Source organism: Dendropsophus ebraccatus, chromosome 4 (assembly GCF_027789765.1).
Source record: "Dendropsophus ebraccatus isolate aDenEbr1 chromosome 4, aDenEbr1.pat, whole genome shotgun sequence".
Lineage (NCBI taxonomy): Eukaryota > Metazoa > Chordata > Amphibia > Anura > Hylidae > Dendropsophus > Dendropsophus ebraccatus.
Window position 1 is genome coordinate 105308197 of NC_091457.1, and position 27436 is coordinate 105335632.

The window sequence follows — 27436 nt, forward strand, 5'->3', positions numbered from 1 at the left end:
CTGTTATAGTATTAACACGTCGGGGCTCTATGCTGTTATAGCATGACACGTCGGGGCTCTATGCTGTTATAGCATGACACGTCGGGGCTCTATGCTGTTATAGCATGACACGTCGGGGCTCTATGCTGTTATAGCATGACACGTCGGGGCTCTATGCTGTTATAGCATGACACGTCGGGGCTCTATGCTGTTATAGCATGACACGTCGGGGCTCTATGCTGTTATAGCATGACACGTCGGGGCTCTATGCTGTTATAGCATGACACGTCGGGGCTCTATGCTGTTATAGCATGACACGTCGGGGCTCTATGCTGTTATAGCATGACACGTCGGGGCTCTATGCCGTTATAGCATGACACGTCGGGGCTCTATGCCGTTATAGCATTACACGTCGGGGCTCTATGCCGTTATAGCATTACACGTCGGGGCTCTATGCCGTTATAGCATTACACGTCGGGGCTCTATGCCGTTATAGCATTACACGTCGGGGCTCTATGCCGTTATAGCATTACACGTCGGGGCTCTATGCCGTTATAGCATTACACGTCGGGGCTCTATGCCGTTATAGCATTACACGTCGGGGCTCTATGCCGTTATAGCATTACACGTCGGGGCTCTATGCTGTTATAGCATTACACGTCGGGGCTCTATGCTGTTATAGCATTACACGTCGGGGCTCTATGCTGTTATAGCATTACACGTCGGGGCTCTATGCTGTTATAGTATGACACGTCGGGGCTCTATGCTGTTATAGTATGACACGTCGGGGCTCTATGCTGTTATAGTATGACACGTCGGGGCTCTATGCTGTTATAGTATGACACGTCGGGGCTCTATGCTGTTATAGTATGACACGTCGGGGCTCTATGCTGTTATAGTATGACACGTCGGGGCTCTATGCTGTTATAGTATGACACGTCGGGGCTCTATGCTGTTATAGTATGACACGTCGGGGCTCTATGCTGTTATAGTATGACACGTCGGGGCTCTATGCTGTTATAGTATGACACGTCGGGGCTCTATGCTGTTATAGTATGACACGTTGGGGCTCTATGTTATTATAGCATTACACGTTGGGGCTCTATGCTGTTATAGTATGACACGTTGGGGCTTTATGCTGTTATAGTATGACACGTTGGGGCTCTATGCTGTTATAGCATTACACGTCGGGGCTCAGTGCAGTCGCTCCCGGTTAGCGGTGACGTTTGCTGTGCGCGCTCCCGGCTCAGTGACAGGCGCGGCCCCGGCGCTGGCTCCTCCCGGAGGAGGGGATCCCGGGTGTCTCGGTGCGCGGCGTCCGGCGCTGGCCCCGATGGCGGCGGCGCCCCCCAGTAAGAGCGTCCGGTGGCTGCAGGAGTGTCTGGAGAGCGGCGGGAGCGGCCTCCTACTGCTGGACTGCCGCCCCCAGGAGCGCTACCAGGCGGCTCACATCGAGGCGGCCGTCAGCGTCACCGTCCCCGGCCTGATGCTGCGCCGCCTCCGCACAGGCAGCATGTCCGTCCGCTCCGTCATCGCCAGCGACGCCGAGGCCTTCTCCCGCCGCCGACAAGCCGACACCGTGCTGCTGTACGACGAGGCGACGCTGGACTGGCCGGACAACCAGAGCTCGGTGCTCGGCCTCCTGCTCCACAAGCTGCGGGAAGACGGCTGCCGAGCCCACTACCTGAGAGGTACGTCCCGGACTACAACTCCCAGAGTGCAGCGCGCGGACTGGGGTGTCCTGGGAGATGTAGTCCGCGGGAGGGGGCGGGGCTCTGATATATCTATTACTACACGACCACGGCGGCCATGACGCACACTGTGCTTACACAAACATTTATCTATTATACTTTTGCTTTAGTTGCTAAAAAAAGATTCAAACTGCAGAGAAGTTGGAGCTCAATGGTGGCGAAGATACTTGTGACTGAAACCTGCATCTCACATCTGTCCCTATATGTCCCCATGTGGCCTAATGGCAGTGGTGCTGTCGCCATGAGGGCCTCTCAGCTTCCCTGTGCACTTGTTGCTGTGGACATATCCTGTCAGTCCAGGCAGGAGCCCTATTCTTCTCACTAGGGCTTGTGCACTGAACTCCAATGCTTTGGACGTTTCCATGGCAACTAAATGTCCATGGGCAGCAGTGTCTGCTAGGGGAGGTTTAGAAGCCCTCACAGTGACAGCTCCGCTTTACCGACAGTGGTCAGGAACTCTTCCAGAATTTGTAGTATCATAGAGTCGGAGTGTGACCGCACTTTCGCTTTCATTAACTACGATGCAGGTAAAGCGGCATCACCATCCCGGCCAGAAATCCTCCATAAGCCTAGCCTGTAAATACCACTTGCATTGAGGTCTACAGAAGCAAAGTTGTGGGCGACTTGTGATCTGTAACAACTTTTCTACTGTCCCATCACAGTCCCGTTATGTCGCAGGGGTCACTTTTCTCTGTTGAGTGCTGCTGCAGATAGCAGGGGTACTGACATTTAGACGCCCCCAAAATTAGACACTTATCCCCCATCCTGTGGATAGCAATAAGTGTTAAATGAGCTATGTCACAAAAAAAAAAAAGTTTGATATGTCAGATTTTATATCAGGAGAGGGGCCAGGAGAGGTTCACAATTAACGTGTTGTCTTCCAGTGTCATGTGACCAAGATGGCTGTGGAATGTAATTCAATGGAGCTGCGCACCCCTCTCATGGCTTAATCACCTGATCCGTTGTGGTCTGAACACGCAGAACCATACTACTAAAATCTTTTGACATCTCTGTAACGTGGCAAAAGGCTTTTCCTTGACAGATAGACTTTAAAAACCAGTTCATATGGAGTAAAAGCGGTGGAACTGTCTGCCGCGGAATCCTGCTTTGTCATACAGTCTGTCTATAGGACGGCTCGCGGGCCTCTCCACTCAAAGATTTGACATGTTAATTCTTTGAGCGGAGAGAGGAGGTGCGCGAGCTGTCCCATAGACAGACTTGAACACTGTGGCAGGTGGAATTCCACCACTTTTACTCTGCGTGAACTGGCCCTTAGGTGTACCTATCATTTAGCTATCACGCAGTATTCGTTAAAAAAAAAAAAAAAAAAAGGACTGCGTACCTGCCAGAAATTTTCAACGTATCCTGTGTGACATGTTTGGATACCCCCTTAAAAATGCAATTTTCAAGCAGTTTTGATTATTGGGGATCTGTGTGTTCAGACCCCCACAAATTGCTAAAACAAGTGGGGAGGAGTGCTCAGCGCTACTCCCACTGACTCAAAAATTGGAGATATTTTAGTCTTAGACAAATAGCAACAAATCACAGCTTAGCTTTCAGGGAATCTGTCTCTAGGTTTATGCCGCCTTAAATGAGGGCAGCATAAGCAAGTGACAGATATGTTGAACAGATCGGTGTATTAGGGTTGTATTAGACGGTCTGATGAAGGCCTGATCAATACTGTAAACAAACGCCGATCTGCTAGATCGTTTACTGGACCTATTATATGGCCTGATAATTGTTTAGTAAGGGCTGCACGGACATCGTTAGCGATGTCCATGCAGCCCCTGCCCAAACAGTAAATACTTAACCTGTCCCAAGCTCCCTGTCTTCTGTTCTCTGTATGCGTCCTGGCACTACATGCTGTGGCTTCAGAGCGTCCTGTCAGGTCAGACAGGCTGCTCCAAAACCATGGCACATGGTGCCGCGATGCATACAGAGTTCAGGAGAAGACCATGAGGGGGGATAGGTAAAGTATTTACTGTTAGGGCAGTCCTTGGCCATTGGCCATGCATCGCCAGTACATGTAGCGATGCTTGGTTGGCTGCCGATGATTTTAGGTCTGGACCTAAAGAAACGATCAGCTGATGATCATTTCACCGACTGATCATTGTCTCTATTACACAGAGCGATGATCGGCTCTTTGTAATAGGACAATTACATTATTCTGTTCAGCTGTCCCAATATACAGGAGAATAGGATTCTTGTCGCACCCCTCCCCCCACCCTCCAACTGCTGATTGACAGTTGACTGCCTATACACAGCATGGATAGATAACTGCCAATCAGCAGCTGGTGGACGGAGTTTTCTGCTGCTCATGAATATCCAGGACTACTGGGCTCATGCACATAATGGAGAGGACTACTTCTTGTCCATGTTATTCAGGAGGATATCTCTAAATCAGCTGCACAGAACAATGTAAGTGATACATCATTCTGTTCAGCTTCTTTGTCACTAGTTTATGCTACCCTTACAGGACTTCATAAACCTGCTGACAGAGTCTCATTATGAGTGAATGTGATTTGTTGCTATCTGCCTGAGAGTGACTGATAAATCAGGATCACAGCAGAAGAATAGCCTATAGAATTTGTCATGGACAGTGAGACAGGTAGAGAATTAATTAGTTTGGCACTTCTGGCTGTATCTAACAATCAGTAAAGGTGGCCATATACACCTTTAATAACTGTCAGCGAATGATTGTTCAGCCAATCGTTACTCTCCTATCTTCCCTATACTTTTCTGTGGTCTCTATGGGGAGAGTTTAAGCTGCACTCGCACAGCTCTGGCAGCAGCTTATCTCTCAGAGAACAAAAGGGTCGGGCAATGAAGTTTCATCACGCTGGACCCCTATCTCCGTGGACATTATCTGTCACTGGAGACTCAAGAGACCCCCATACACTTTATACTGACAGCTGAAAGCCAGCATCAGTACAAAGTGAGTTGGGACCTTTTAGGGTTTAATCTTTCAGACCCAAAACCTTTAACATGTCAAATTTTTTAAAATGAAAGGTTTAAAACACTTTGAAGGTATCTATAACCCACATCGCAGAGCCTGCAGTCCAGATTTTTGGTAATTTTCAATTAAGAAATGAATTAACAGAAATGGAAAAGCTCCAGTTTCTAATGCAAATGACATTTTTTCAGGGGCTCCATTGTGTGCAGCGGTGAATTGGGATTCGGGTGAACCCGCATCCGAATTCAGCAGAAATAAAGATCATTCAGTTTTGTCCGGATGATCACAGTAACACTGGGGTCACAGAACGGCCGGTGTTTCACGCAATGTGAACATGGCCTAAATCTGCATCAGTTCTCATCTAATGCATGCGAATGTACCATTGTTCCTCAAGCCCTGTTTATACACGACAGAAAAGTTCCTTGCAGATTTTGGCACTGACAACAGCAGAATAGAAAAAGCTACCTTGGCTTTAAGTAGCATTCTACCTTTTGCCCTACAGAGTGTTCATAGAAAATCTGAGGAACAGTCCCATTAAAGAGGTATTCTGGCTGTGTAAAACCTTTAATATGTTGCTGCCCTGGTGGAGAACATAAGAAGCATGCTATTCCCACCGCTCCTCGCTTCTCTGGGGTCTTCCTATGGCATCTCTGGTGTCCCTGCTGTACGACTTCCCTTAAAGACAAGCTCGTCTCGGCAGTGACAGCCTACTTAGCCAATCACTGATTAAGCTGGGACTGCACAGTGGCCAGTGATTGGCTGAGCAGGCTGTCGCTGCCAAGACAAGCCCGGGATAATCGCTGACTGAGATGGGACAGCACCGTGGCCAGTGATTGACTGAGGGGGGCTGTCACTGCCCAGACGAGTCGTGATAATCGCTGACTGAGATGGAACAGCACCGTGGCCAATGACTGGCTGAGTGGGCTGTTTCTGCCAAGACAAGCCCGGGATAATCGCTGACTGAGATGGGACAGCACCACGGCCAATGATTGGCTGAGCGAGCTGTCACTGCCCAGACAAGTCTGGAATTGTTTAGCAGGGGACCCTGAGTTGCCATAGGAGGACATTGGGGAGCATTGAAATGTAGGACCAGCATGTTTATGTTCTCTGCCAGAGGAGCAACATATCCAAAGTTTTACACAGCTGGAATACCCCTTTAAGTGACAGTAAAGTCAATCCTGATGTCAATGTCCTGCATACCTACAGTAAATCCACAGCATATCTGCACCAGGCCATCCTCAGTTTAGGGCAATGAAGATGGAGCAGATGGAGTTGTAGATGTGAAGCTGTATGTAGCTAGAGACCTGCGTAAAAGCAGATTGCCCCATGAGATGACAGACTTGGCTCTGCTACATCTGTATAGATTGTTGTAATGTGCTATACTCAGCAGGCCATCTCCCTACAAAGCATCATAGTTCACACTCTTGAGCGGGAGCCAGTCGCCATATTAGTAGTCAATCAGCTTTTCCAGAGACAGATATAACTGTGAAACTCCTATGTGTTTCTGGTTCAGTGCTGCTCCCTACGATGCTCTCGCCTTTGGCATCTTCTTGTGACGTTTCCTGGTCAGGGTGTTAGACAGGCTCCAGCATGCCGGGGGTTACTGACACATGCTGCGTGGGTGTCATAATTCGCGTGTGTAATAAAGGGAACGTCCGGGAAGGCGGGTGGAGTCGACTTGTCACATCACGCTGTGCAGACTTATATACACTCTACGGGTGACCTCCAACCCCTATTCTTATTGAAACCATAAAGGTCACCCCCCCTTCCATTATTATTTAAAAAAAAAAAAAAACACCACAGGTGCCATCTTGCTTTTATACAGCCATACAATCAGAGATCAGAAATCATGTCTAAATAGCGCAGCCGCATGAATAACCCATTGCTGCATGTTTACACTTGGCAGTGTTGCTCTTATTACAGCAGAGGGCAGATGCTACATTGTTGCAATTAGGATTTAAGATAAAAAAATTGACAAAACCCAACAAAAAAAAAACCTTTTGTAGTTTTATGTCTGTAACCTCCATGCCTGCAGGGGGTGGTGATGGCGGAGGATTACTGTTCATTGTTTGTGTCTTCGTATTTCCAGGTGGATACAGTAAATTCCAAAGGGAGTACCCGGAGCATTGCGAGCTCGGCTTGGAGATCCCCTCCCCCACTGATCCATCACCGGATTCTCTGCTCGGAATGAGCAGTTTGAGAATAAGTTCAGAAGGTTCTGATGGCGAATCTGATCGAGAACCCAACAGTGCGACTGAATCAGAAGGAAGCCCTGCCCTCACCAATCAGACCACATTCCCCGTCCAGATTCTTCCCTATTTGTACCTTGGCTGCGCAAAAGATTCCGCTAATTTGGATATATTGGGGAAATATAACATCAAATACATCCTGAACGTGACGCCGAACCTGCCCAACACATTCGAACACAATGGAGAATTCAAGTACAAGCAGATCCCCATCTCCGATCACTGGAGCCAGAATCTGTCGCAGTTCTTCCCGGAGGCCATATCCTTTATTGGTAGGTGATCTTGAACAGAAATATTTGCATTTAAAACCCATGCCTGAGCAGACCTCATACCTCCCACAGTTACAGTTGTGTCCAGCCTAAACATTCCTCTTTGAGGGTGGGTTTACACTGAGGAATTCTCGCAGATAAATTCTGCAGAATTCTGTCGTCTGTACGTGCGAACGACCGCGCGCCTTTCCGCCGGCTCCATAGACACCATTCTATGGGCCGGCTGATTCCACATTCCGCCGAAAGAATTGACGTGTCAGTTCTTTCGGCGGATTGCGGAATCAGCTGGCCCATAGAATGGTGTCTATGGAGCCGGCAGAAAGGCACTGGAATTCCGCAGAATTTATCCGTGAGAATTTCTCAGTGTGAACCCACCCCAATGGTGTGTTTACACAGACAGATTTATCTGACATTTTTTTAAAGCCAAAGCCAGGAACAGACTATAAACAGGGGACAGGTCCTAAAGGAAAGACTGAGATTTTTCCTCTTTTCAAATCCATTCCTGGCTGTGGCTTCCAAAATCTGCCAGATAAATCTGGCCATGTAAACGCCCCATAACTGCCTGTACCCAAGACTGACACATTGGCGGGAGGGAGATTTGTGCTCCTGATGTGTTTTATATCCGAGTATACTCTACACTGGATACAAATTGCACCATATTACCAGGTGTGAGACTACTGGATGTAAGCAGTGAATTTGTTTCCGTTTACTTTTCAGTTATTAAACTTCACGCTCTATATTGAATGAGATCCCAGCAGCAGATGGCTTTTTCTTTGTCTTTCTCCAGATTGTTGGTTATTGTGTCTGGATACAAAGTACAAGTGTGTGATGTCAGCGGCCGCTGTGGGTTATCGGTCGTCTGTGTCTCAGGGGCAGGAACTGATAACGTTTTGCTATAGAGACTGTGTGCACTAGTGGGATAGAGGGAGGGGGTTGTGCTTCTGCTGCTGGCATATTCACTCTACTCCATCCACATCCAGAACTGGATGCAGCTTTGTATGTGAATAGAGTATTAAAAATGATACTCTACTCGATCTGTGTTTCAGTTTTTCACCATTTCCCACATCTGTTGTCTGTGAATAACCATTTGTAACTGAGATCTGACCTAGTGCCGCTCATACAGCTGATGAGTGTGTTGCAGTGCAGGTAGTATGGATGTGTGCTTACAGATGACTGGTCTTGATATATTGAAACAAACTCTCAGCTGTGAGAAGTATTTGTTTAGAACTACATGTAAATAAGAAAGTCCCTGTTCACTGACAGCAAGTAGAAATCCTAAAAGGGATAGAACCTAGAACACAAAGCCTACCAGAAAGTTGCAGACCAGTCTTGGACGCCTCATTTATTGTAATTGTAATATGTGTTGTTTCAGATGAGGCTCGTTCCAATAAGTGTGGGATCCTCGTCCACTGTCTGGCAGGAATCAGCCGTTCGGTCACGGTCACCGTGGCGTACCTCATGCAGAAGCTTAACCTCTCGCTGAACGATGCCTATGATTTTGTGAAGAGGAAAAAGTCAAACATCTCGCCAAACTTTAACTTTATGGGACAGCTGCTGGACTTCGAAAGGACCCTGGGATTGAAAAGTCCCTGTGATATCCGGTCACCCACAAACCAGCTGTACTTCACCACACCGACCAATAACAATCTCTTCCAGCTGGACAGCCTGGAGTTCACATGATCTTGTAACTCCTCCGGTCCGTATGTGGCGGGGGAGCGATGGATGATGAGTGTCTTGTATGTTCATCCTTTGTGATCTGTAAGTTCTTGCGTTTTATATCCGAGAAACGGAGCAGAAGTCGCTTCTGGTTTTCATCTTGCACTTAACAAACCGGCATTGAGACCCGTATAGAGGAAATGGCTATTTTTATTTTTATATCCTGGGCAGTTTCTGTCTTAACATTAACACATAGTGAAAGGAATTTCACAGAAGTTAGATATCAGAGCAGCTTCCTGCTCTAGACACGTTCTCTGCGGTGGCGTCATTCCACGATCACCGCATGGCATCTGTGGAGACGTTCTAGATCGGGGAGGTGTCCTTAAGGTGGAGGGTAAATAATATTTGACTAATCAGCTAATAATATTTGGTGGGTGATTTCGTTAATCAGAGTTTTCTATTTTTTTTTTCTACGAGAAGATCCCTGAAACTTTTCTTTTTTCTTTTCTATTTGTATATTATATATTTTTTGTATTGTTTTTATAAACCAAATGTTTCTATTGACCAAATGCTGTTTGCACAGTTTACAGGATGATGTAAGATGGGAAGACCATCGCGTTGCCAGAGGGGTGAATGCCGTGTTCTCTCTCCTGTGCTTTTCTGTGATTGGGTATTACTTTATTCAGCTACTGCATGGTTTTCTATTGTGCCACATTAATAGTATTGGCAGTTGTCTACAGCACTAACAGTGTAAAAGTGTTCATATCAGGTAGGCCCCTGCCCCTTCCTTATCCTATGCAAATTGTATTCATGTGGAACGGTTGCCTGCTACAATGATCAGTGTTCCTGAGGGCACAGCCTCTGTGTTTACTCACCGTCATGCGCAGTTTATAAGGCATTAAAGGGGTAGTGCCGCGCTCAGAAATTATTCACAGAATAACACACATTACAAAGTTATACAACTTTGTAATGTATGTTATGTCTGTGAATCGCCCCCTTACCCGTGTACCCGGAAGTGTGGTGCATTATACATTACCTGATCCGTGTCGAGGGCCGTCTGCCATCTTGTGCCAAATGTCATCTTTGGACGGACGGCCGAGTCGCTGCCGCCCGTCCCCCCTACGCCGCGTCACAACTGTGCTCAGCCGCGATTGGCTGAGCACAGTTATGCTCAGCCAATCGCGGCTGAGCATCGGATGACGCTGCAGAGGGCGGCCGGCATTCGGAACAGCCGGAGCTGTTCCCCGTCCGCCCGTGTCGGCACGTGACAGGTATGTATAGCGCACCACACTTCCGGGTACACGGGTGGGGGTGGTGGGACACGGGGAAGGGGGCCATTCACAGACATAACATACATTACAAAGTTGTATAGCTTTGTAATGTGTGTTATTCTGTGAATAATTTCTGAGCGCCGCACTACCCCTTTAAAGACCCCTTTAACTTGAGGTAGCTATAAAACACAGCCACACTGATGTGGGGCTCATATAATAGCTTATGTACCTTTCCCCAGATCATCAGATTTAGCAAGGTGGATTTAGCAAGGAGTGGATTTCATAGTAGGGGGGGAAAAAGGTAACATTTTCTGCATGTTTGTGCATGGCCTTTCTCATTGAAATCAATAGGACATGTACCTGCCATTACAAATCTTCACCACTCCATATATCAGAATGGGGCTCGTGCAAGCTGCAGATCATGTGAATATTCATAATGACAGCCACACTTTAAAATCCACATAATTCTGAACCAGGCTTTTCTTCCTTTTCAGTTTGTCATGTGAACAAACCCTAACAGTGTATGTTTATCTCTGAACCACATTTTACAAGTCATTTATAGAACTAATCGCCATAAGCAGTGGAGTCACTGTGTACATCCATTATTATTTTGTACTCATCCTTATTGACAACCTGTATTATACCCCATAGCTGTACTTACTGTTCTTCAAGCTTCAGAACTGAAATCTCCCAGGACCCCCTGCTTGTTCAATGACTTCACATAACCTGTAAATGGTGATGAGAAGTGGAGATACCATTTAAGAGGGAGGCTTTGTCTTTCGTGATATACTAGAACTGAAGTGGCACTCTTTTCCTATCAGCTCAGTGAGGACAGTAGGTCCTATTAAACTTAAGGTGCTACCGATGAAGCATTATAAATATATAGCCATATTTGCTGCTTGCAATTGAATTATCGGTGCTGAACCCTCCCGGGGCATGATTGTTGTTTCTTCAGGATAAAACTCTCTCCAGCTCCATCCTTGAGGATCATGGGTCCTGGATCTACAGCAGATAATGGGTGTTGTAGTTACATCCACCAGTCTCCCAGAACAGATGCTTGCTTCACTTTGTTATAGCTGTGGTCCTTTAAACCAGTGCATAGACGCCAAACTAAGTAAAGTATGTAAAATGTTATTAATCCAACACATCGTGTTCTAGAAATCCTGAATATACATCATGGGACAATTTTAGTCCCTACATTGATCCCCCAATCATCAAGGAGGAGTTACCCATGTCTGATGGTTCAGACTGGTTAATGCCGAATGATTGGAAATTTTCTTTGGTGAACTTCAGGTTGACTGATGCCACTGTTAGTATATCTTCCTCCACAGCAGACCATCCTCTCCAGTTACCACACGGTTGGATTATGCCATCCTGGTGTTACAATATTTGTGCCATGTCCTCCAAAGTATTTATAGAAAACCCAGTTATTACTCCCCCCTCCAATAATAACTATAATAATTCTATTTTATTGCGTAATTACAGATTAGATTGATGGCTCAGGCCTCATCACTGCCAAATCATAGACTTGTCTTATGTTGTGCCTTGTACGTCTTAGTGTGCTCTGCCTATACACAGATACCACACCAGCCATGACTTTTCACCTATTACTTCATTAGGGTATAGAGGCCTGACTAAGGGAATGGGGAAGCTTTCCTCAAAGCCTCAGTAGTGTGGATGAGAGTTGGCGCTTCAGCACTTTATGTAGAATCCCTTCTTTACTGCGTCCATGTTATTGGGATAGAGCGTTGCTGCAGCATTAAGGGCAGGTGCAATTAAAGGGCAGGTTCATTTTTTAAATGTCATTTCACAGTTTATATCCAATTATAATCTGACATTAGTCTGAGATGATCTTGAACTATTATCTACTTCAGATATAACCAAAACTCCATGACTTAAGGTCCTATTACACAAAGCAATTATCGCCCGTATTTGGACGATTTTCATGTAATAAAAGACAACGATCAGCCGACATGCACAATGTTGGCTGATCGTTGTCTTTCAACATGTTAAAAGACTAATGTCTAGGATAGCCACAATCTGCTGCCATCGCTCTGTGTATTAGGAGCACCGGCAGCAGACCGCCGCTATCTCCTTTCTGCTCCCTGTACGTATCATCCAGGAGCCTCTTTGCAGCTCCCCGCGCCCCTGCACTTACCCGCTTGCTGTCGGAGTGTGTAATAGTGCCGGCAGCAAGCGGGAAATGAGAAGCAAGCAAGCGCTGACCTGACAGGTCGGAGCTCTCTTGCTCCCCCTGATAGCCCTGTGTATTAGGGGCTTTAGTATCCCCTGTTGGTCCAGTGTTAGATTAATCTTTGTTGTAATGTAATGCATTGTGGGAGATGCAATGTTTACACCAGTTTGCTGTATCTTCCTCAATGCACCACACTGTAGTTTATTATAGAACCCTGGCTAAGCTTTTTGGCTTCCTAAAGACAGCAAAGCACTGCTGGCAGGACATGTAATGTCTGTGGTGTGAACGATTATTCCTGTGTCTGTTGTCACCTGGCAGCACAGTGTTAACCAGCAGTATTGTGAATCCAGATAATGGGTCCCCCATAACATATGCAGAGTAAGGCTATGTTCACATTTTGTAAGACACCGGCCGTTCCGTGACCTGACTGGGTCACAGAACGGCCGGTCTCAGAAAAGATCTTCCCGGCCGGTACTGCAGTACCGGCCAGATAATCTTTAGCACCGCTGAATTCTGATGCGGGTGCATCCATGCACGCCCGCATCAGAATTCCCTACTTCTCACAATGGAGTGTGCGGCTGTAGCTGCACGCTCCATTGTGTGCACTGGCACATGTCAGTTTCTCGCGGCGCCGCTAGGGATCCTGGACGGAGTGTATACCATGTGTATACTCTCCGGCCGGGATCCTATGCTTTCAATACAACATGTGTGCTGTATAAATCACGACCGTTGTTGCAACGGCCGTGATTTCTACAACACATATATGTTCTGAGAACATGGCCTTACTCAACATTTAAAGAACTAAACTGTAAAATGATGTTAGAAGGTGGAGGTTCACTTTAATGGTGTCCTGCATGCAGGATTCTGCTACCACTGAGAAACTGTATGTTCCAGTTCTGTAAATATAAAGCTTGTGGTTATGCCCACTTCTATGAACGCTCATGTGCCATAGTGAAGCCAATATTTAAAGTATAAGTGCACCCAGATGGGTAACTTGTAGCTTCTGGACCCCAATTCACAATGTGTACCAGGACCCCATGTCTACCATGTGCCATTTATAACACTGGTGATTTCTTATGGGGCTGCTCAGGAACCAGGGCCCCAGTGCAGCTGCTACCTCTGCACCCCAATAGATTTTCCGCAGCCTCCATCCAGTTTTTTGATTCCAGTATTAGATGGAGGGTATTGAGTGCCTGTGCCTGCTCTGGTATGAGGCTTTTCCTCTGCTGTTAGAAGCCGTTATACTATCTGTAATGGTAGACAGATCATCTCCAAAGATGTAAGTGATTGTCAAGTAATTCCCTTGAAGGGCAACAGGACAAACTCCTGCCTATCTGGCTAAAGCAGCAGCTCCTGTGTGACAGACGCGAGGTCTGTGTACACCTGTGGGTTGGGGTCCTCATTTAAGTTACTAAACACCAATGAAATCAAGTGTCCAGTTCTCACATTATATTTGTACCTCATTCCTATTTTTTCATCAGTAAATGTCTTTTCTTTAATTTTTACCTTTTTGTATTGCTTGTCTATTTTTTAAGTACTGTTTCTTCTTATTTTAAACCTCTTGGTTTCTTTGATGCGGATCTTTTCGGCTGCCTATATTTATACTTTATGTAATTGGTCTAATCAGCATTTGTATTCCTGGCCGCAGTGTAAGATAGTGACCGTCTTTTCTACCAGTCGCACACTTTATATGAATCAGAGGCTTAATGAATCTGGGACCTTTTCCACTTTTTGTATTCTCCTGCAGAAAGAAGTTTCATAAAATGTATGAGAATGTCATTGTTCTGAATGTCTGATACAATGAACGTGCACATAGAACGCACAACTTGCTTGCCAGAAAGGGGGCACAATATGGAGGCCGCACAATCACCTCTGCTACATGGAGGGAGGGGAGCCTTGTCCTTTGTCTCATAGTGTTGACATATAGAAATAAGATCTCAGACCTTGCCCCATTCCTCACAAGTAGGGATCCCCCTTAAGGGGTAGAATTGAGCTGGGGAAGGTGGAATCTCATTGCTTCGATAAGTTATGGGCAACATGGGCAGTGTCTTTCTTGTACTAACAGCTTCTCATGTTGGGCGGTTGGTGGCTGCCCTCCCCGCCCCCTGCACTTATTGGTAAGCTGGTTGTGTGCTCTACGTACCAATGGTTGTGGTTATATAGCTTCTGATTTCCAGAATGTAAGAATGATGATTGTTGTTTATACTTCAAATAAACTTATTTTTCTTTATGAAAACAGTATGCTGTTTTTTTTGCACCAATTGTCTGAGCAGCAGTTCATTCTCCAGAGCGTCTCTTCCTATTTTGGGGAGTGTACAGGTATACATGGACACCTGAAGCCTGTGGAATGGTAAGTGCAGGAATAAAAAAAACTTCAGGCTGTAACTCACTCATCAGCACAGGAGAAGTAATAGTCTAGATGTCACCTCTCTGCCACCCAGGACCCAGGATCTGTCTGCTTCATATTCCACTTTCTAAAACTAAACATGGAGAAAACTGAATCCATCATCTTTCCCACATCTCACCCCCCTCCCCTCCTCAAGCTTTCAATTAAAGTCCCACTGAAAGTTCACTGACTTGGGGTAACCTAGGATTCTGTTTTGTCCTTGCAACTGCACATTTTGGTTGGATGAGCAAATGGAATCATGAACCTGTAAATAGTATATTCCAGGTTCCCCTTTGTGCGCCACTGTTTTTTTGAGGATGGTACTTTCCAACAGACAAGATACTCATCAGCTGACTCCTGATTGGTGGAGGTGATCCTTGTGCAGACCTGCTAGATGATTTATGCCCCTGTGCACCAACAATCATAGTCAGCTGCCTGATCCAGAGGGGATCAACGTCCATCCGGCTCAGGGGGAGACCAACATCCCTTCTGCTCAGGAGGAGACCAACGTCCGACCAACATCCATTTTGCTCAGGAGGAGACCAACAGCCATCCTGTTTAGGAGGCCAACGTCCATTCTGCTCAGGAGGAGACCAACATCCATCCTGCTCAGGAGGAGACCAACGTCCATTCTGCTCAGGAGGAGACCAACATCCATCCTGCTCAGGAGGAGACCAACAGCCATCCTGCTCAGGAGGAGATCACCGACCATTCTGCTCTAAAGGGGATCACCAACCATCCTGCTCACATGGTATCGCTTTCACCAACCATCCCCCCCCCCACTGAATCCCACCTGCTATGTCAATGGGTGGCTTTGCACGCCTCTGCACTCCACAACATGTCAATTCTTTGAGCAGAGAAAGCACTGAAAGAGATAGCAGGCGGGTTTTGGCGCGGAGTCCGCAGGTTTTTTTTATCAAAACCGTTCAATACTCAGCAAGGTTTCATATGCAAATGCTAAAACTTGTGATCTTTATTTCAACTGCATTAAAAATTCAGCAAGGCACCATGCAGACTCCACCAGCTACACCTCTACACGGTTCGAGCACATGCACTCTTTTTACAGATGATGGACGTCATAACTCTCATTACCTAAAACATTGACTATTCTTATACTTCCATCCTAACAGCTTCGTTCATTCTGGCATATCTATTGGGTTGGTAGTTGGTCAAGGGGGAATTACACCATCAGTCCCACACTGTATTACATTTTTCAGGGCAGCATCTATGCTTAAAAACAATGTATTCAAAGGGTAGTATGGAGTTGATCAAATTTTTCCATGTGCCCAGAGTGGGGGGTCTTGCGCCAATTCACCGCATCGCCACTGCCTTAAGTGCCATGAATAAAGATTCCTTTAGAAAAATCCTATGGTAATGGGGCCAGCTTTCTTTATCAAGAAGATTTAACAATAAATTTTAGGAGTACAGGGGACTGTGATCCCTATCATCTGGGATAATTAGTTGGTAACCTCGGACTAATAATTTACAATAACCGGACAAGCCCAAATGATGTGCCAAAAGTCGGATCTGGGGTGTCTACATCTGTGGCACTGCTCTGATTGGTACCGACCCATTCTGTGCATACACACCGGTGTGAGATAGCTTTGATGGGTAATGAATAATTGAGTCATACGGTTATTTGCAGCAGGCGACACATATAGATGGGATGAAAGGGCGTCAGTCCTCCAAATCTTGTCTTCATCTATCCTTCACCCTGAGTGGGGTGGTGGTGATTTTATAATGCAAACAGGGCTGATATAAGCCCCCTGGGGCCCTGAGACCTAAATACCCCTATAAGGGGGTAGTTAGAAAATGGTAGGTTCGGTCCTGGAATTTTTGCCCGGTAGGCATGACGGAGTTGAAAATACCTAAATATTGAACCTATCGGTAGTTTAAATGTATCTTGCATATGTTGAAATGTACAAAACATCTGGTCTTTACATTCATCCCCTATCATACATATACCATGTATCCAAAATTGTGGTTCTTATTGGTCGGAAAAGTGTGGTAGATGCGGATGGGTGAATTGCTTTTTCATTAGTAATATCCTAGCACTGTGACGTTCATGTACATGTGTATTGCATAACATTATTATTCATATCCTGGTAATTGGGACCTATGGTGTCTTTGTTTTTAGTACTGTGTTTATTTTTTTTAATGTGCAAAAATTACAGCGGGTGTTGAGTATGTCTATATAATGAAGGGTTAACATGGAGTCCATCATCTGTGACAAAGAGTGCATGTGCTAGAAACACATAGAGGTGGAGCTGCTGGAGTCTGCATGGAGTCTTGCTGAATTGTAAATGCAGTTGAAATAAATATCACAAGTTTATTGTATGCTGGTTCCATCGTTTCTTCTATTTCTTCGCTTGCTGGATGTGGACCCGTGCACTATACAGAAGGCTGAGGTGAGCTGTCAGCTTGTAAAGACTACTTCTGCTGTTAGAGGCGTACCCAAACCAACAGATGTTTTTAAATTTGGTTTTCCTGTACTGGAGTCTAAGGGTGAGGGTTGTGTTATTCATAAAAATTTACAGTCTGTCTCTCTTTAAAAAGCTGTGGTATTGAATACGTTGTAGAAAGAGGTGGAGGCAGGCAGAATTGCTGGTCCCTTGCTGCTCGTCCAGTCCCCCTTTCTTAATTTCTATATCTTACTTTTAGGTTTGGTGGAGAAGGAAGGAGGAGGTTAATTCCCATCGATTGACACATTTTGCAGGGATACCTCTCAATGATAGCATTGACAAGGATAGTACAGCTGTTCATTACGCAACTTTTAACAATGCCCTACCTAAGAGATGGTGGTAGGGAGCATTAATGGCAAAGGCTGATTATAGTTCCGCCTTTTGCTGGTTGACCCCTCTGGCTTTAATTCTCTAGGCATGCATTTTGAGGGTGAATTTTTTGTGATAAATGTTTGCCTATGGGCTATAGTATGTCTTGTTCTTTGAGAACTTTGCAACTTTCTTACAATGGTGCATGGAGTTCAGTTCTAGGTTCTCGAGTGTCATTTACTATTTAGATGGCTTTTCTTTGTGGGACTGGTGGGTTATAATATTAATCACATATTATTGTCAGAATTTTTCCATATTTGCTCTTATTTGGGAATCCCACCGGCCCAGGAAAAACAGTTTTGCCTTCTGCCAAGCATGTATTTCTAGGGATTATGCGTTTTTTGCTTGCCAGCAGATAAATTGCTTGAACTTAAGAATGTAATTGTTAGCTAAGCGTAAGACAACCCATAGGGCCAGTTCACACTGAGCAAATTCGGCGGAATTCCGCAGCGGAGAGCTCCACCGCAGAGTGTCCCACCTGCCTCAGTGTCAAACAGCGTGTCTATGAGAGGGCTTGCATGCCTCAGCTCTCCGTGTCACTCCACTCAAAGAATTGACAATTCAATTCTTTGAGCGGAGAGTGGAGGAGAGCAGAGGCGTGTAAGCCCTCCCATAGACACGCTGTTTGACACTGAGGCAGGTGGGACACTCTGCGGTGGAGCTCTCCGCTGAATTTGCTCAGTGTGACCACCTCCCTTAGAGAGCTGCAGAGTTTGTTGGGATTGATCCTTATGGCCAGGATTTTTTCTAAACGTGTTTATTTTCTGACACAAGGGCTAAAATCCACTTGTGCTCCTGTCCGCCTGAATAGAATGGGTAAGGAAGACCCTCCATATGTGGCTCAATTTTTTGCATACTTTTGATGGTTGCAGTATTTGGCATGATAGTTTTGTTAGTTCTGACTGCCTTAATGGGGTTGTCCAGCGAAAATCTTTTTCTTTCAAATCAACTGGTGTCAGAAAGTTATATAAATTTGTAATTTACTTCTATTTAAAAATCTCAAGTCTTCCCATACTTATCAGCTGCTGTATGTCCTGCAGGAAGTGTTGTATTATTTTATTATTTTCATTCAGTGCTCACTGCTGACATCTCTGGCTGAGCCAGGAACTCTCCAGTGTAGGAGAGGTTTTCTATGGGGATTCCCATTGTATCTTTACCAGCTTATATATTTTCAAAAATGTACTTCTTTATGTTTTAGGTTTCATCATTTTTGTTTTGTTGCAATGTTTTTTTACACTGGGAGTTAAAAGTCACGCAAGTACTTGGATAGACTTTATAGTATGTTGTTGTTGCTATGATTTACAATAATTTATTTTGACATTAACCCCTTAAAGACAGAGCCAATTTTGATTTTTGCGTTTTAGTTTTTTCCTCCTTGTGCATAAAAGGCCATAGCACTTGCATTTTTCCACCTAGAGACCCACATGAGCCCTTATTTTTTGCGTCACTAATTGTACTTTGCAATGACAGGCTGAATTTTTGCATAAAGTACACTGCGAAACCAGAAAAAGTGTGGTGAAATTGAAAAAAAAACCGCATTTTGTTTATTTGGGGGAAATGTGTTTTTACACCATTCGCCCTGGGGTAAAACTGACTTGTTATATATGTTCCTCAAATCGTTACGATTAAAACGATATATAACATGTATAACTTTTCTTGTATCTGATGGCCGGTAAAAAATTCAAACCATTGTCAACAAATATATGTCACTTAAAATCGCTCCATTCCCAGGCTTATAGCGCTTTTATCCTTTGGTCTATGGGGCTGTGTGAGGTGTCATTTTTTGCGCCATGATGTGTTCTTTCTATCGGTACCTTGATTGCGCATATACGACTTTTTGATCGCTTTTTATTACAATTTTTCTGGATTTGATGCGACCAAAAATGCGCAATTTTGCACTTTTGAATTTTTTTGCGCTGACGCAGTTTACCGTGCGAGATCAGGAATGTGATAAATTAATAGTTCGGGCAATTACGCACGCGGCGATACCAAACATGTTTATTTATTTATTTATTTACTTTTATTTATAACCTGGGAAAAGGGGGGTGATTCTGACTTTTATTAGGGGAGGGGGATTTTTATTAATAATGACACTTTTTTTTTTTTTTACTTTTACACTTATACTGGAAGCCCCCCTAGGGGACTTCTAGTATATACACTTTGATCTCTCATAGAGATCTCTGCGGCATAGATATGCTGCAGAGATCCATAAGATAGGCACTCGTTTACTTCCGGCTGCTGCAGCCGGAAGTAAACGAGTGCCGAGTCGGGGACGGCGCCATCTTGGAGCGGTCCCCGGCCGGCTTCAGAAACGGAGATAACATCCCGGAGGAGCGATCTCCTCCACTAGACACCAGGGATAAGCTGAATCCGGTAATCGGATGCAGCTGTCATGTTTGACAGCTGCATCTGATTACTGTATTAGCAGGCATGGCGATCGGACCGTGCCCGCTAATACCTGCGGCACCCGGGACCGCCGCGGTTCAGAGCGGGGTCGCCGCGCGGCGCCGCTCTGAACTCCCTTACTGGAAATAGGGCGTAAATATACGCCCTTTGTCGTTAAGGGGTTAATGTCTATGTTAATAAACATTGCGGCCTTTACCAACTTTTAAAGCGTAACTGTCATTTCAAGGTCATTTTTCTGAAAACAATAAATATCTATAGTACAAGCAATTTTAAGAAACTCTGTAATATGTTTTATTTACCAAAAGAGTTTCCTTCTGTACTCAAAAAACAGTTTTATTGGGTCCCCCCTCACTTCAGAAGAAGCAGGATTTCTGTGTCTATTATGTGTCTATGGAGAGGGGAGTGGCTGAGAGGAGTGAGTGAGCACGGAGCAGTCCTGCACAGCACAACACCCTGCAATCTTCCCTTAGCAAGTTACTAGATAAGCACTGACTTTTCTGACCCCTAAGTCCAGCGTTTTAGGTGCCCAGACAGTCTACAGTCATGGCCAAAAGTTTTGAGAATGACACAAATATTATATTTTCACATAATCAGCTGCCCTCTGGTTTATATGTGTGTTTGTCAGATGTTTTTATCACATACAGAAATATAATTGCAATTATATTATACTATGAGTAACAAAAGCTTATATTGACAGTTAGAATGAGTTAATGCAGCAAGTCACTGTTGACCCTTCTTCTTCAGGACCTCTGCAATTCTCCCTGGCATGCTCTCAATCAACTTCTGGACCAAATCCTGACTGATAGCAGTCCATTCTTGCACAATTGCAGAATTTGCACAATTGCAGAATTTGACGGTTTTTGTTTGTCCACCCGTCTCTTGATGATTGACCACAAGTTCTGGGATTAAGATCTGGGGAGTTTCAAGGCCATGGACCCAAAATCTCAGTTTTGTTCCCTGAGCCATTTAGTTATCACCTTTGCTTTATGGCAAGGTGCTCTATCATGCTGGAAAAGGCATTGTTGATCGCCAAACTGCTCTTGGACGGTTGGGAAAGTTGTTCTTGCTTCTGGTACCATTCTTTATTGATGGCTGTGTTTTTAGGCAAGACTGTGAGAGAGCCGATTCCCGTTGCTGAGAAGCAACCCCACACATGAATGGTTTCAGGATGCTTTACAGTTGGCATGAGACAAGACTGGTGGTAGCGCTCACCTCATCTTCTCCTAATAAGCTGTTTTCCAGATGTCCCAAACAATCGGAAAGGGGATTTATCAGAGAAAATGACTTTACCCCAGTCCTCAGCAGTCCACTCCCTGTACCTTTTGCAGAATATCAGTCTGTCCCTGATGTTTTTTCTGGAGAGAAGTGGCTTCTTTGCTGCCCTCCTTTAGACCAGGCCTTGCTCCAAGAGTCTCCGCCTCACAGTGCGTGCAGATGCACTCACACCTGCCTGCTGCCATTCCTGAGCAAGCTCTGCACTGCTGGTAGCCAGATACCGCAGCTGAAACACTTTCAGGGTACAAACCCACACACCGTATACGCAGCAAATACTCAACAAATACGCAACAAATACGCAGCAGTTTGATGGTGAAGATTTAATGCTGAGTTCAGTTATTTAGATCTAATCTGCTGCGTTTTTGTTGCGTATTTGTTGCGTTTTTGCTGCGTATTCGCTGCGTATCGCAGCAGTAAATACGCTGTGTATACGGTGTGTGGGTTTATACCCTCAAGAGACGCTCCTGGCGCTTGATCTTTCTTGCGCGCCCTGGAGCCTTTTTGGCAACAATGGAACCTCTCTCCTTGAAGTTCTTGATGATGCGATAGATTGTTGACTGAGGTGCAATCTTTCTAGCTGCCATACTCTTCCCTGTTAGGCCATTTTTGTGCAGTGCAATGATAACTGCACTTGTTTCTTTAGAGATAACCATGGTTAACAGAAGAGAAACAATTATGCCAAGCACCAGCCTCCTTTTTAAAGTGTCCAGTGGTGTCATTCTTACTTAATCATTACAGATTGATCTCCAACCCTGTCCTCATCAACACCCACACCTGTGTTAATGGAGCAATCACTGAAACGATGTTAGCTGGTCCATTTAAGGCAGGGCTGCAATGATGTTGAAATGTGTTTTGGGGGATAAAGTTCATTTTCTAGGCAAATATTGACTTTGCAAGTAATTGCTGTTAAGCTGATCACTCTTTATAATGCTACGTTTACACGTAGCGATAATTCGCCCAATCGATCGTTAAACGATTTTGAAGCAACGATTTGGTTTTTATAACAATCAGCGTTTAGACGAATAAATCGTTAGAAAAATCATAAGAAAATTCGTAAGAATAATTGTAAATGCGATCGTTTTTAAGATCGCTTAAGCCCATCTTTTACTTAGGGTGAATCTTTAAAAGACTGTTTACATGAAACGATCTGCGAATTTTTAGCGAACGATGAACGATGATTTGAGAACATGTTGAAAGATCACAATGAACGATTTTTCGCTCATCGCTTGATCGTTTGCTTTGTTTAGACGGAGCGATTATCGCTCAAATGCGATCGTTATTGCGAAAATTCGAATGATAATCGTTCCGTGTAAATGCAGCATAACATTCTGGAGTATATGCAAATTGCCATTTTAATAACTAAAGCAGTAGACTTTGTAAAAATTAATATTTGTATCATTCTCAAAACTTTTGGCCATGACTGTACAAACAGCTGACCTTCATGTCTGTTCTGCCTGCTCCCTCATCTCCCTCGGCCCCTCCCCCTCCATAGGATATAATGGACACAGCAGAACCCTTCTTCACTTCTCTGTAATGAAGACGGATTTGCCTGATAATGCACAGATAAGAAGTGAGGAGGGGAGGCTGGGAACAGAAAGAGGCTTTTTTGCCTAATAAAACCTATTATAGTTTCTTAAAATCAATTATACTACTGATTTCTGCAAAAAAAAAAATAAAAAAAATAATGACAGTTATGCTTTAAGTTAATAAACTTGGTTGTCCTGTGGTTTGTCTCTAGACAATAGGTTCTATAATTCCAAGACCATTAGCACCTCCTGTCACCTCCACCTCAAAAACATTTCCTGAATCTGCTGTTTTGTCAACCTCTCTGCAATATCCTCATCTGTGGCCTTCCATCTAACATCCCTGCCCCTCTAGTCCATCTTCAGTTCTACTGCCAAAGTAATCCATAATCAAACTATCCCCTTCATACATCTGACCTGATCACACACACACACACACTCTCCTATCCTCACAAGACCTCCATCTGTGCTCTCCCCTTGTACACTCCACACACAGTAGTAATAAACACTGTGGAAAATAGGCAGAAATTCCAAACGGAATCCTAACCGTGGACTCCGCTCGAAATTCCGCCTGCCTCAGTGTCTCAATGCTATGTATAGGGTGCCTCCGCAGTGTGAATGGGTCCATACTCTGGAACTCACTGCCCTGACATGTCCTGCTCTTACTAACTATCACAACTTCCACAAGCAACTTAAAAGCCTATCTCCTTTAACTAAGCTAGAGCCTAAAATAACCCCTATTGCCATCTCATTGCACTGTGAACAGCTGCTCCCCTCATCTTCATTTATCAAGGTATGAAAAATAGAAATTGGTGTAAACTGGCCACAGCAACCAATCACAGCTCAGGTTACATTTACCAGAACTCGTTATGAAATCTGAGCTGCGATTGGTTGCTGTGGACGAATTACACCAGTCTTTGTTTCACACAGATATGTACAACACAATGTATGAACTCCTAGGAGTTGAATAGAAGCTGTAATTCAGGAATAAGCTGCTGTGTCTCCCTCTGCTGGTAGATAAGAATTACTGCATCATTACTGTAAACTGTTTCAACTTAGTCTCATCTTATACCAAACAAACAACAAACAAATCTGCAAATGTTATCACTTGTCATAGATTGCACAGATTTGGGGTCAGCTGGTAATCTGTAACAAGAGAAAGCAACTTTATTACAGCTAAATTCTGGTTATACCTTTGATTGCGGGCAACATTGTGTATGAGTGTTTTGCAAGATGAGCTCATTGGGGGAGATTTATCTAATATAGGGGGAGATTTATCAAACATTTTGAAAAGTGAAACTTGCTCAGCTGCCCTTAGCAACCAATCAGATTCCACCTTTCATTTTCCAAAGAGTCTAGGGGCAACTGAGCCAGTTTCACTTTACACCATGTTTGATAAATCTTCCCCATGGTGTAAAGTGAAACTGGCTCAGTTGCCCCTAGCAACCAATCAGATTCCACCTTTTTTCCTCACAGACTCTTTGGAAAATGAAAGGTGGAATCTGATTGGCTGCTAGGGGCAACTGAGCCAGTTTCACTTTACACTATGTTTGATAAATCTTCCCCACTGTTTTTAAAACTTGTAACTCTGTAAACGAACAAAGTCTTGCAATATGAGCATATACCCCGTGCCTGCCTCCTATTCCTGTATATACTGGCTGATGCTACTCTGTTCAATCACACTATAGGGCCGCTGCAAACATTGCATTGCCCCTCTGCCATTACGTTGTTCAAGGAGCAGGAGGAAGCTACTATGTCTCCAGCCGGGACCCCCAAAGCAAGCCGAAGCCTGGGGCAGGTACAGTATGCTCTGACTGGGGGGGTGGGGGGGGGGGGTGGTGTTAGGGGGCTGTCACTGTCACAGCAGGATGACAATCCCGAAGCGAGTATGTATTCTCATTCAAAATCACTGTTTGAATGGAAGACATACCCATTTACAGGATAAGTCCCACACAGTATTTTTGCTCTGTATTTTTCAACCAAAACCAGGAGTGGATTGAAAAGCTATGTTCACATACTGTTGTAATTTAGTGGACGGGCACCATTTTATGGCAAATACTTTCTGTTATTTTAAAATAACGCCAATTATTTGCCATTAAATGATAGCCATGCACTCAATTTCAACAGTGTGCGAACATAGCCTTTCTGCTTAACAGGCTGGGTGCTGGGAAAAGATGGATCCAGTCCAGGGAAATTGGGAAAAGCCTGAACACAATGCAGATAGGAACAAAATCATTCAATTTGTTCCTACTGTAGATTCACTCATCTCTACTTCCAGCATATACAGCATATCTTGCTCTAGAAAGTGTCTGGTTTCTTACTGTATAATAGACCCAAGCTTGCATATTATTCCATCATGTGGTGCAAGTTGGATCCTAAAAATTGTTATATTCAGATGAGATGGGCACTTTCACACATCATGCACTGCACTGCAAAAAATGATTAAGTCATTGTGTGTCCGTGTCACCTACCTGACAGTGGGTCCCTGCAAATGTGGACAGTTACTGACAGTGGCGGATTAAATGTACCCTGGGCCCTGGGCCCCGGGCTGTCCACCCAACCTGCCCCCCCCCGGTCAATCCTCCCAAACCGCCCACATTATAATCCGCTACTGCCCCACCCCCCCACGCTGTCCCCAATAAACACTGCCTGCTTCCCCTCCCTGCTGGCCCCAATAAACATAATGTTTGGTCCCTTGCTGCTACCCCCAGTAAGCATTGTCCACCCCACCTCCGCTGCCCCCAATAAATATATTGCCACTTGTTCACCCGCTGTTGCCCCCAATAAACATATTGCCACCTGGTTTCCTGCTGTTGCCCCCCCCCCCAAGGTCACAGCTGCACAGAGGTTGTCAGGAGAGGAGGGGGCTGATCTTATAGGGGAGGTCACAGGGTCACAGCAGCACAGAGGATGTCAGGAGAGGAGGGTGCTAATCTTATAGGGGAGGTCACAGCAGCACAGAGGATGTCAGGAGAGAAGGGTGCTAATCCTATAGGAGAGGTCCCAGCAGCACAGAGGATGTCAGGAGAGGAGGGTGCTGATCTATAGGGGAGGTCACAGCAGCACAGAGGATGTCAGCTGGCCCCCTCTTCCCCCCTTATAGATGGTCCCCCTCTTCCCTATTTCCCCCTTATAGATGGTCCCCCTCTTCCCCCCTTATAGATGGCCCCTCTTCCCTATTCCCCCTTATAGATGGTCCCCCTCTGCCCCCCCTTATAGATGGTCCGCCTCTTCCCTATTCCCCCCTTATAGATGGTCCCCCTCTGCCCCCCCTTATAGATGGTGCCCCTCTTCCCTATTCCCCCTTATAGATGGTCCCCCTCTGCCCCCCCTTATAGATGGCCCCCCTCTTCCCCCCTTATAGATGGTCCCTCTCTTCCCTCCTTATAGATGGTTCCCCTCTTCCCCCCCTTATAGATGGTCCCCCTCTTCCCTATTTCCCCCTTATAGATGGTTCCCCTCTTCCCTATTCCCCCCTTATAGATGGTCCCCCTCTTCCCCCCTCATAGATGGTCCCCCTCTTCCCTATTCCCCCTTATAGATGGTCCCCCTCTGCCCCCCCTTATAGATGGTCCCCCTCTTCCCTATTCCCCCCTTATAGATGGTCCCCCTCTGCCCCCCCTTATAGATGGTCCCCCTATTCCCCCCTTATAGATGGTCCCCCTCTGCCCCCCCTTATAGATGGTCCCCCTCTTCCCTATTCCCCCCTTATAGATGGTCCCCCTCTTCCCTCTGCCCCCCCTTATAGATGGTCCCCCTCTTCCCTCTGCCCCCCTTATAGATGGTCCCCCTCTGTCCTCCCTTATAGATGGTCCCCCTCTTCCCTCTCCCCCCTTATAGATGGTCCCCCTCTGCCCCCCCCTTATAGATGGTCCCCCTCTTCCTTCTGCCCCCCCTTATAGATGGTCCCCCTCTGCCCCCCCTTATAGATAGTCCCCCTCTTCCCTCTGCCACCCCTTATAGATGGTCCCCCTCTGCCCCCCCCCCATTCAGATAACACAAAAAAACACAACACAACTCACCTGCCGTCCGTTCCCCCGTCGAGCCTCTCGCCTCCTGGTCCCCTGGCTGTCCTCGGCTGATGCGCGGCTGCCGGGGGTGTCCCGTCCTATCTCCGGCAGCGCGCGCATCAGAGAGCTCCCTGTGCGGCGGAAGCCACAGCCATAGGCGCACGGGGAGCTCTCTGATGCACGCGCTGCCGGGGATAGGACGGGACACACCCGGCAGCCGCGCATCAGCCGTGGCAGATTATAATGTGGGCGGCGTGGCATGGGCCACTGGTTACTGAACATATGCGTAATCCGGTCCGCAATTACAGACAGGGTTACTGATGTGTGAATGGGACCTAAGGATGCAGTCACACATACAGGATCTGCTGCAGATTTGCAGATATTAATGTAACTAAATGCATCAATCTGCAGCAGATCCTGTATGTGTGACTGCATCTTTGAATGAAAAGTATACAAATGTCTGTAAAAATGCCCTAGACTGATACACAAGTGTTCCTCTGGCTGTCCAAAAAGTTGGGAGGTATGCTATAAAGAACAATATAAGTATAATAATAAGCTCTAGCTCTGCTATATTCCTCTGCACTGCAGCAGGTGGTTTTCCAGGCAGCAGCTATTTCTGACTGACACAATAACAATCCTCACATAACACAGCGGAGTTATTGTGTGTTACACTGACTCTACCACCC

General features: G+C 45.6%; 1 protein-coding gene across 1 annotated transcript; it reads left to right on the forward strand.

The window, feature by feature from the left end:
- The first annotated feature begins 1240 nt into the window (after nt 1-1240).
- Nucleotides 1241-10430, forward strand: LOC138788589 (dual specificity protein phosphatase 7-like). Its single transcript, XM_069966621.1, has 3 exons — nt 1241-1670; nt 6773-7201; nt 8571-10430. The coding sequence occupies exons 1-3, from the start codon at nt 1313-1315 to the stop codon at nt 8876-8878; spliced, it is 1095 nt and encodes a 364-aa protein (XP_069822722.1). The 5' UTR covers nt 1241-1312; the 3' UTR covers nt 8879-10430.
- The last annotated feature ends 17006 nt before the right edge of the window (nt 10431-27436 follow it).